At 39.0% G+C, this 11437-nt stretch overlaps 1 protein-coding gene across 1 annotated transcript in view; it reads left to right on the forward strand.

The window, feature by feature from the left end:
* Window positions 1-10821, forward strand: part of LOC131239864 (GDSL esterase/lipase At5g14450) — a 71603-nt gene extending 60782 nt beyond the window's left edge. The window contains exons 4-5 of the mRNA XM_058237764.1: window positions 2202-2472; window positions 10425-10821. Coding sequence (XP_058093747.1) covers window positions 2202-2472; window positions 10425-10681 — 528 coding nt within the window. The 3' untranslated portion in view covers window positions 10682-10821. The remainder of the gene's footprint in view (window positions 1-2201; window positions 2473-10424) is intronic.
* The last annotated feature ends 616 nt before the right edge of the window (window positions 10822-11437 follow it).

Genomic DNA, 11437 nt, shown 5'->3' on the forward strand with positions numbered 1-11437 from the left:
CCATTCCTTAACTAGATAATTAATTGGCCAAACTAGGGCCTTATTACGATAATTCTCTAACTGAAAAGAGAGATAAACTATTAACAGAGATAATTTTAATATCATACTTCCACCAGTATGGTTTTCTCTAATTTTGTAACTAAAACTAAAAATTCTCAAGGAGTGTGCTACAAAGCTTGGTGAGGTAATCCTGTACAAATTATCACATCATGATAGGATGGTTGGGTAAGATGGGTTAGGTTAAGTGGATAGGATGGGTAAGATGGCCTAGGTTACTTTAGAAGGACAGCCTAGTTTGGTTGGTTGGGAATGATAGACTATGTTGATTGGGAAGAAAGGGTTAGGCCTAGGCTAAACAAGCTTGGAAAGAAGTGGTTACTTTGGATGAGAACCCTCTTCCTCCTTCCCTCTTAGTGTGTCTTGAAAATAAAAGAAGGGAGGGATATTTCTAGGTGGAGTGGGAATAGTGTGGTTTGGATGGCAAACATTAGAAACGGAGGCCTTTGATTGGTTGAAAGAGCCTTGATGCCGCATTACACCCTCACATTGGATCATAAGGTGGTAGAGGATGTAATTACGGAGATACATTAAAGGCATTTTGGGGGAGAGTTGACTTTAAGACAAGCTCTCCCTAGGTTGAACTTCCCTTGGGAAGCTTCTCTCCTTTCCCCAACCTCCCTCGAAATTGAAGTTGTATCAGTTGTTCGGCAACGCATGATGTGCACCGCCACGTGGCATGGGTTGGGCCTTCTTTGGGTGACTTTGGTGTTAAGTTATAGGGTGGGTGGCACTTGATGTCCCATGTGAGACATGATGTGCCACCTCCCACATGGCTCTTATCTCCCTCATTATAGCTTCTTTTCATTATTCATGTGCTCGTTGGAAAGATAATTTAATGATATTTCTAATTAAACTAAAATTACATCATTTAGGATCCATTTGGGCCTTTAAAAGTTGGGTCAAAGTCACCTAATGGGTTTAACCTTCACTACTTGCAAAATTTATTGACACTGTTTTGGTAAATTGAATATATCTCTCTAGATATTTATTGGATTTGATTGATCTTAAGCTTGTTGCAAAAATAATTTGATGGGGATTTCTAATAAACTATAAATTACCTTTGTCCAAGACCATTTGATCTTTTGTATTACCTTGAGAAGAGTGAGTAGCAACTTAAATGGGTTCTTGGCCTAGCTTCAAGTTTTGTGTTGGATAGGTTACTATGGAGCTTTCCTTGGATTTTTAGGCTTAGTTTCAAGGTTGGATTTGTGTTTGAAGGGACTGAATTTGGCTTGATTTTGAGAAAAGATTACAAGTCATACACAGTTTGGAGCTTATTGCAATTGGTCATCTTTCACAGGGTGGGGTGGCCACACACACACATTTAAAACCGTTTTCTATAAATTTGTCAGTTAGATAAGTCTCTTGTGCATCAGTAACACCGTATGATCATCTAATATTTTCATCTAACACATCTGCATGACTGATCTTACTTTGGCCGCTTTCCCAATGTGCTTTCAACCCAACCAAATTTGTGCACATGGCATTGATAACGTTCACCAAAGTAGCATTGCCTTATCACAACCTTACCATGTAGTGCAAAGTAATTAGGACATAAAAGTTACCAAAGGGCATTTTTTAACAAAAACTAGATTGGAGTTGATCTGTTGCTTGTAGGTAATTGATCTCACAGTATGTTTGGCAAGATTCACACATCGTGAATGATCAAGCTTCATCATCTATGTGATCATCCCGTGGGATCCATCCAACCAATCAATGATCCATTCATGCTGTAATGCATAAGCTTATATAATTTAATTGGGGTAAAGAGTTGTTCATGTCGAATTCCATGAGATCTCATCCTGATCATCTCATAAATCATGACAGAAATATCACTCATGTGTACGTGCATTTCAACATGCATCATTCATATTATGTATACTTGCACCGTAATGTATACCATGTGAAAAGCAAGCCAAGCCTTTCAGCCACTTCTCACCATGATGGTGTCAAATATGAATATCTATGAGTATACCTTGTCATGAAAGAATTACATCCACACGTAAAAACAAACAATCTCAGCATAATCTAATTAATAAATATGTACATGTGCCAATAACAATTAAATGAGCTGCATGAATATTGCATTCGTAAATGGCAAATAAATCTCCTTTGTATTGTTTTATCTGTCAATGGTGCAGCAACTTTACCAACTGGGAGCAAGAGCATTCTGGATACATAACACGGGACCTATTGGCTGCTTGCCTTACTCAGTGATATACTATCCTTTAAAGCCTCGTAATCTCGATCAAAACGGGTGTGTGAAACCTCAGAATGAAGTGGCTCAAGAGTTCAATAGGCAGCTCAAGGATAGAGTTTCCCAACTGAGAGGAATACTTCCACAAGCAGCATTAACCTACGTTGATGTTTACTCTGCAAAATATGGATTGATCACCAACGCTAAGAAGCAAGGTAACCACCATCATTCATGCCGTAATGATGCTTATGTTTCCCTTTTGGAAAAGTAGCCAACGAGAGCGAGTGCGTCTCATCCAGATCAGTCATCATTTGGGGCTGATTTTCAATGTGACCTGACTTATGACGCAGCTGTATGTCCGGATCTTATACAAACTTCTCCCTCCAATGACTGCTAGCCAGATAATTGGAAATGGGACACCAATTTAATATTGCCTTTAATACTGGCACGACGTGGAATGATTTGATTAGATGCATGTGACTGATGGTCACTACTTTGTGGGACCCATGATGATTAATGTGTTTCATCCATGCTATTCATCCATTTTTACGTATCATTTTATGGATTGATCCCAAAAATTATTGGAATATAAATATCAGGTGGACCACACCACAGGAAAACAATATTGATTGGATATCTACCATTAAAATCCTCCTAAGGCCAACTGTACTGTTTATTTGACATCCAATCAAAGATCAGCTTGATCCAAACTTTTATGGCCCTCAAAAAGTTTTTAATAGTTGACGCTCATTCAACACTCTTTCTTATAATGTGGTCCACTTGAGATTGTGATATACTTCATTTTTGGTCTCATACCTAAAATGATCTAGAAAAATAGATGGACAGCATAGATGAAACACATACATCATGGTGGGGCCCACAGAGCACTGACCATTAGCCATTGGCTGATGGGAGGGGGAGTAGCCTCCCACAGACCGTTTCCGTCAGGGATGAGAAATTTAGGACTGTGGACACCACCTTTTATCCAGCTGTTTTTACGAAACAATGCAAACTTAGACCTACTCGTACGGACAGCGAATTTGAGGACGAAACTACCCCTCCTTTCTCGGAAACGGATTGGGTACTTTGCCTGCCACCGGCCAATGGCGGATGGTCGGTGGTCTGTGGGCCCCACTGTGATGTATGCTTTTCATTCATGCGTCCATATATTTTTCCAGATCATTTTACGGTATGAGACAAAAAATGAGGTATATCCAAATCTCAAGTGTACCACATTACAGGAAACAGTGTTAAATGAGTGTTGACTATTAAAATTTTTTAGGAGGCCCACTGTGTAAGTTTGTGAGAAATCCTCCCTATCTAAGTTCATTCACAAGGTCATAAAGACCAGGATGAAGAGGAAAAACAAATTTCCTAATGATCCAAAACTTCTGTAACCCTTAAAAGGGTTTTAATGATAGACATTCAATTCCCCACTGCCTCTTACAGTGTGGTCCACTTGATGGTTAGATCTATCTTATTTTTCATCTCAAGCCTTAATATGAGCTCGCCAAATAGATGGACAGTTTGGATATAACACAGATCTCATGATGAGACTCACAAAAGAAACAAAGCAAAAACAAAAAAAAAAAAACATAGACTGCGGCGGCTCCGTGGCAGTCTGGCAGATTTTATTATATTTATTTTATTTTTATTTTTTTATGGGGAGAACTTTTTCTCCCTTACATTTTTCTCTAATACATAATTATGTAAATATATATATATAACTATATAAAAATATTTTTCTATTTTTAATTCATTTCTTTGTCTATTTATTTAACAAGCATATCTCCTAAACTAGAATGATTTACTGAACGTACCACATATTATTTTGGGGTAGGAGAAGCTAATTTAGCCAACCAACCTAGTTATTTTCCAAGATTCCATTGGGTCGATGGTCAAAAATCCATTTCATTTAGTTCGTGGTCAATTTCAATCACTTCGCGGTCAAACTAGAAATTCAGCGGGGCAAACATGAAATTGAGCAAGGCAAACTAGAAATTCAGGAGGGCAAACTAGAAATTCAGCAGGCAAACATAAAATTCAGTGAGGCAAATTAGAAATTCAGCGAGGCAAACATGAAATTAAGCGGGGCAAACTAGAAATTGAGCGAGGCAAACATGAAATTCAGCGGGGCAAACTAGAAATTCAGCAGGGCAAACTAGAAATTGAGTGGGGCAAACATGAAATTCAGCGGGGCAAACATTAAATTGAGCGGGGCAAACTAGAAATTCAGCGGGGCAAACTAGAAATTGAGCGGCCCAAACATGAAATTTAGTGGGGCAAACAGGAAATTGTGCAGGGAAAACTAGAAATTGAGCGAGGCAAACATGAAATTCAGCGAGGCAAACTTGCAATTCAGTGGGGGAAACTAAAAATTGAATGGGGCAAACACGAAATTGAGCAAGGCAAACAAGAAATTCAGTGGGGCAGACTAGAAATTCAGTGGGGCAAAAATGAAATTCAGCAGGGCAAACTTGAATTTCAGCAAAACAAACATCGAGAGATCGTTCAATATTATCAAGTATTGCTCGATATATCGAGATTTGAACGTCGATATTATTGGGACATACTCGATATATCGAGAAATTATTGAAATTTCAGTGTTGACTACTGAACATTTCAAAGGCAAAGTCGATATTATCGAGCAACGCTTGATATATCGAAGACACTCTCAATATATGTCGATACTTGTATCTTAAACCGAGCTTATCGAGTTGAAGTGATTATGTAACTTTAAGTAAAAAAGTTACTTATAATTGATCTTAAACCGAGCTTGTCGAGCTTACTTATCTCGAATAAGCTACTTATCTACTACTGTAGGTATACAAAGTAACTTATTTCGGGGTATCCAAATAGGCCCTAAAAGCCAAATACCTTACACTAGCACAAGTTAGTGACAAGTAAACATCATTTCAAGCTAGCCTTTAAGAACAGTTTGCTTTGGTTGATGTGTTTTAAACAGTAGTTATTGTGTTTGTCAATCTAATCTCCAATATCTAATGAAAGATAACTATTTCATTAGAAGTGAAAGAAAGGATACGCCAAGCAAAATGAAAAGAATTTACAGTACATAGAAATTGTTTTGTGGGTACCTTAGTGAGCATTCATGCTTTTATGATGCAATAAGGATCTATTACGTCAGAAAGGATCAAATACTATCAATATTATCTAAGTAGCCTGAAATTGAGCGAGGGAAAATGAAAATTGAGTAAGCTTAGCATGAGAGGGAGCAAGGAAAACTGAAATTAGAGCGAGCTTAACATGAGAGGGACCGAGGAAAACTAAAAATTGAGCGAGCCTAGCATGAGATGGATAGAAAATTGAGCGAGGCAAATGTGAAATTGAGCGAGGCAAACATGAAATTTTTAAGTGTTTTTGTGCAATTTTGAATCGATCAAAGCATTTTGACTGGTTGACTCGATAGATAGATAGGTTACATAGTTTTGAGTGTTTTTATGTAATTTGTTTCTATTTCTAGTTTTGATTATATATACTGGTTAATTGATATTAGGGTTACTGCTAGACATGCTTAGGGGTTTGAGAGGATTACACCCTGGACCATATAATACATTGTATATTGAAGAATATCATGATTATCCCAATTTAGAGAATGTTGGAATCATTGGCCATATATGACATGTTTTCATATATTAATGCAATGATTGCTTTAAATTAATCACATTGGGTATATACAGTTTTATAGGCATGAAGTACTATAGACAACTCAAAATAGAATTGTATTGAAGAATAACTTCTATCCTTGTATGTGAGAGATTAAGAAGACATAGGTAAGCGAAAGAGTTCTACAATGGGTAGACTCTCTCCCATAGCCACTACCTTATATAAAATGCATTCGGTCCCTAACATATACCTCATGTTTGCCCCGCTAAATTTATAGTTTGCCCCGCTCAATTTCTAGTTTGTCCTACTCAATTTCATGTTTGGCCCGCTCAATTTCTAGTTTACCCCGCTCAATTTCATGTTTGCCCCTCTCAATTTCATGTTTGCCCCGCTCAATTTCTAGTTTGCCCCACTCAATTTCTAGTTTGATCGCGAAGTGATTAAAATTGTCCACAAAGTTAATGAACTGGATTTTCGACCATTGACCCAATGGAATCTTGGAAAATAACTAGGTTGGTTGGCTAAATTAGTTTCTCCTACCTCAAAATCATATGTGGTACGTTAAGCAAATTATTCTAGTTTAGGAGATATGCTTGTTAAATAAATAGACAAAGAAATGAATTAAAAGATAGAAAAAAAAAATTATATACTTATATATACATATTTACATAATTATGTATTAGAGAAAAATGTAAAAAAAATAAATAAATTCTGCCGGACTGCCGCGACACTGCCGCTAAATCGGCGGAAGTACCGCCGCAGACTGCGTTTTTTTTTTTTTTTTTTGCTTTATTTCTTTTGTGGGTCTCATCATGAGGTCTGTGTTATATCCAAATCGTCCATCTATTTGGCAAGCTCATATTAAGGCTTGAGACGAAAATAAGATAGGTCTAACTATCAAGTGGACCACACGGCAAAAGGTAGTGGGGAATTGAATGTCTACCATTGAAACCCTTTTAGGGCCTGTTTGGCCAGGCAGATCCCACGGTATTAGGAGGGATGGGATCGACAATATCCTGGGATAGGCATGACGAGCCAAACAGATCCGGTGAACTTGTCTCGGGATATGAGCAATCCCATGGATCTTAAGACAATCCACTGACCTCACCATCGTTACCTTAAAATTGATCCTATCCCTTGGTTGGATGGATTGGAAGGTAAAATCCCGAGATATGCACGGCGTGCCAAACAGACCGAGTGAACAGGTCCTCGGGATATGAGCAATCCCATGGATCTTAAGACAATCCACTGACACCACCACCATCAGTACCTTAAAATTGATCTCATCCCTCCTAATACCATGGGATTTGCGCGGCCAAACAGGCCCTTAGGGGTTACAAAAGTTTTGGATCATTATGAAATTTGTTTTTCCTCTTCATCTAGGCCTTTGTGACCTTATGAATAGATTGGATAGAAAATAAATGTTATGGTGGGCCCTAAAAAATATTTTAACGGTGAAAATCAATTTCCCCGCTGCTCTGTGTGGTGTGTACAGTTGATCTTTGGATATGATTTTTTTTTTTTTTTTGGATAATGCTCCGAAATGATCTCCAAATATGGATGAACGTTGTGGATATAATAAATACATAACTGTGGGGCCATGTTACTTTGATGTCTTTTGAGCCGTTCGTACAACTCTCGGTTGGAGGAGCGCTCGTCTTCGCAAGGGAGGGGTATTTTCGTCCTCAAATTCGCTGTCCGTACGAGCAGGTATGAGTTCCTAAACTAAGGCTGTATTGTTTCGTAAAAACAGCTGGATAAAAGGTTAGGTCCACAGTCCTAAATTTCTCGTCAGGGATGGAGCGTAGTCAAACATTTTTGAAAGTTGTTTTGTACTGTATATATTGCGAGCTAACAAATCATCCCATCAAATCCTATCACATCGTGCTTTTTTTTTTTTCTTTACAACCCACACCCACGGAAACGGATTGGCTACGCCCCCTTGACACCAGCCACTGTCTGATGGTCGGTGCTCTGTGGGGCCCACCATGATGTATGTGTTTCATCCATGCCGTCCATATATTTTTACAGATCATTTTACGGTATGAGACCAAAATTGAGGTATATCCCAAACTCAATTAGACCACATTACAGGAAAGAGTGTTGAATGAGCGTCGATCATTAAAAACATTTTGGGGGCCATGAAAGTTTTGGATCAAGCTTATTTTTGTTTTTTCCCTTCATCTGGGCCTGTATGACCTAATTAACAGATTTGATGTCAAATAAACAGTACAGTAGGCCTTACGAGGATTTTAATGGTGGATATCCAATCACTATTGTTTTCATGTAGTGTGGTCCACCTGAGATTTATATACCTCTAATTTTTGGGATCAAACACTAAAACGATCTTTAAAAATGGATGAACGGAATGGATGAAACACATACATCATGGTGGGGCCCACAGAGCACCGACCACCAGCCATTGGGCTGGTGTCAAGGGGAGTAGCCAATCCGTTTTCCACACCCACTTACACCGCGCGAACAATCTATCCCTGATCTCAGTTTTTTTTAAAAAGCCTGTACTGGTTTTGGTACAGGCGTCCTTGGAAATATCTGGTGAGCCATGACCCACCAATGAATGATTTACAACTCACACCTGCATGCCGCCAAATGCCTCTTGAACTTTGATGGTGTGAACAGCTTTTGCATCTCTTTCATGCCTACTATAGTTTCCATTTCCATCATGGATTTGCCCAGTAGTGCATTTTAAAATTCTAAGAAAGGCTACATATTTCGTTCGCCCAAAAGAATCAACTGGAATAAGTGGAAAATCGTATGTACAATCAGTCACGGGTTTCGCTTGTTGTTCAGCTCTTCAATTCATGGGCTTGTTTGATGGCAGCAAAAACTCAGTCCTTAATTATTTAGTCGGAGATTATCAGACACAACCTGCTCACGGTTTTCATAGTTATTTTCTCACAAAAAACAAGAAAGTAGGGACATCCCGTCTCACTTTGTCAGAATGCCTTTGTTGGACGCAGATTGAGTGAGCGGTGAACCCAACGCCACGAGGTGTAAGGATTCGGTGAGGCCCGATTGTGATGTATGTGTTTTATGCACACCATCTATCTAGTTTCGTGGCTAATTTTAGGCTATAAGCTTAAAATTGAAGCATTTCCAAAGCTCAAGTGGTTCACACTAGAGGAGACAATGGGGATTGAATGGATACCCTTGAAAAACTTCTTAGGGTCTGGGGAAGTTTTTAATAGTGTACATTCAATGACCATTGTTTCCAATGGTGTGGTCCACTTGAGATTCGAATCTACTTTATTTTTTACACTATGCCTTAAAATGAGTTGGCAAAATGGATGAATGGCATGGATTTTATATATATACACACACACATCATAGTATGCCCCGTAGAATCCCATCACTCCTATATATTTTCAAGCGTAGTGTCATATTTGTAAGTCTTTCACATATGTGTGAAATAATATTCCCTTGCCTTTAGAACCCACACCACACCACGCACCACATACTCATACATTACATGGGCAATCGATCCCATGATCTCAGTGTTGAAAAAGAGTCTCTTTACCACTTAGCCATAAGAGGGAACCCACAAAGTTAGAATAATTAATACACTACTAAGGGTGCATACGGGTCGGTTCGGTTCGATTTTGAGGTGAAACCGGAATTGAATTGTTGTTAATGGTTATAGGATATTCGGAACTAAAACCGAACCGTTAGCATCTTAGAACCGAACTGGAACCGGACTGTTAAAATCGATTCGGTTTTGGATCGGTTCCACGATTCTGAGCTTTTTATAATTCAGCCCAATTGTATGTTTTATTTTATAATCTAGCCCATGTCCATTCGTATTGTGATCAATTTGATTAATGGTTTAGATATTGTATAAGGTATGCAAAAATATATGTATGAAAATAATCAAATGGTGCATTGTAAACCATAAATCATAAGTCAAATATAGAAACAATCAAAGGGTTCCTAATTCAGTTCCAAGTTTAGTTCTACGTTCAGTTCCATGGTTCGGTTCTGCGGTTCGGATCTACGGTTCGGTTTTACGGATCGGTTCACGGTTCGATTCGGTTCTACATACCCCCAAATCGAGAACCGAACTAATGTAATCGGTTTTTTTATTTTTGGAACCAGAATTGAAACCGGTGCACTCTAGAACTGAACCAAACCGGACCGTTTGGTCGGTTCCTGTCCGGTTCTACGGTTCTACAAGTTCGATGTGCACCGCTATACACCACATCTAAGCACAAACAAGCTGGCGTAAGTTTAACCTCACCCAAAGAAGTAGGTTCTTTTTTGTTTTTTACACCTACCCACACCTCATGGGCACGCATCCCTAGTCTCAGTGTTGAAACAGAATCTGCCTACCGCTTAGCCATGGGACCAGACCCCAAATAAGTAGGTTGGAGACTAAACTCTTCCGGCTACCAAACACACATAATTTATTTAAATGGAGTTTGGACGGGTACGGAAATGTCTAATATTAAAATACCTAGTACTTTCTTACCTATTTTAATATTCATTTTAACTTCTTTTTTCTTTTTCTATTTTTTTGGAGTTGCAGGATTCGTTGAACCATTGAAGTTCTGCTGTGGGCATCATGAAGATGGGGGATACCACGTAGACTGCGGAAAGAAGGCTGTTGTGAATGGCACAGAGGTTTACGGTGCTTCTTGTGGTAATCCGTCCATGTATGTCAGCTGGGACGGCGTGCACTATTCTCATGCTGCTAACCATTGGATTGCGAACCGCATTCTAAATGGTGCTCTTTCTGACCCACACCTCGTAATTACCCATGCATGTCATAGGTCTCCTCGCTGAAAAACCATTTCCATTTCGTTTCATGCAAGCAAGTCGTGCAAGGAGTAAGCTAAACAGTATCACAACCGTTGGTTGGACTTGGATACTAAATCTTGTAATAACCTAGTTTTACAAGTTAATAACTAATTACTTTTTATCTATTGGGTGATTTTCACGATGCAACAATTGCAATGCTACTACTCTGGAGAGTGCAGCCCATTCCCAAGGTTACCAGCCTGGTCAGCATGTGGACCGCACAATGCATCGAGGCGGTTTGGCTAGTGGTCGGTGCTCTATAAACCCCAACATGATGTGTTTGTTTTATCCATCCATTTCTCCAGGTCAGTTTAGGGCTTGATCCCGAAAATGAGGCAAATGTAAATATCAGGTGGACCACACCACAGGAAAACAATAGTCATTGAATGTCCACCATTAAAAACCTCCTGTAATATTTATTTGACATCCAACCTGTTGATTAGATCATACAGACATGGATGAAGGGGAAAAACAAATATCAGCTGGATCCAAAACTTCAGTGCTCCCAAGAAGTTTTTAATGGTATGTGTTCAATCAATACTGTTTCCAGTGATGTGGTCCACTGGATATTTAGATATACCTCATTTTTAGATCATATCATAAAATGATCTCAAAAAATGGATGGCCTGAATAGATGAAACACATACATCATGATGGGGCCCATATAGCACCAACCAATAGCCATTGGCTAGTGGCTGGGTCACTATAGCCAATCCACGGCCACGATGCATGTGCTCTCAC

Source organism: Magnolia sinica, chromosome 3 (genome assembly GCF_029962835.1).
Source record: "Magnolia sinica isolate HGM2019 chromosome 3, MsV1, whole genome shotgun sequence".
NCBI classification, from domain to species: Eukaryota; Viridiplantae; Streptophyta; class Magnoliopsida; order Magnoliales; family Magnoliaceae; genus Magnolia; species Magnolia sinica.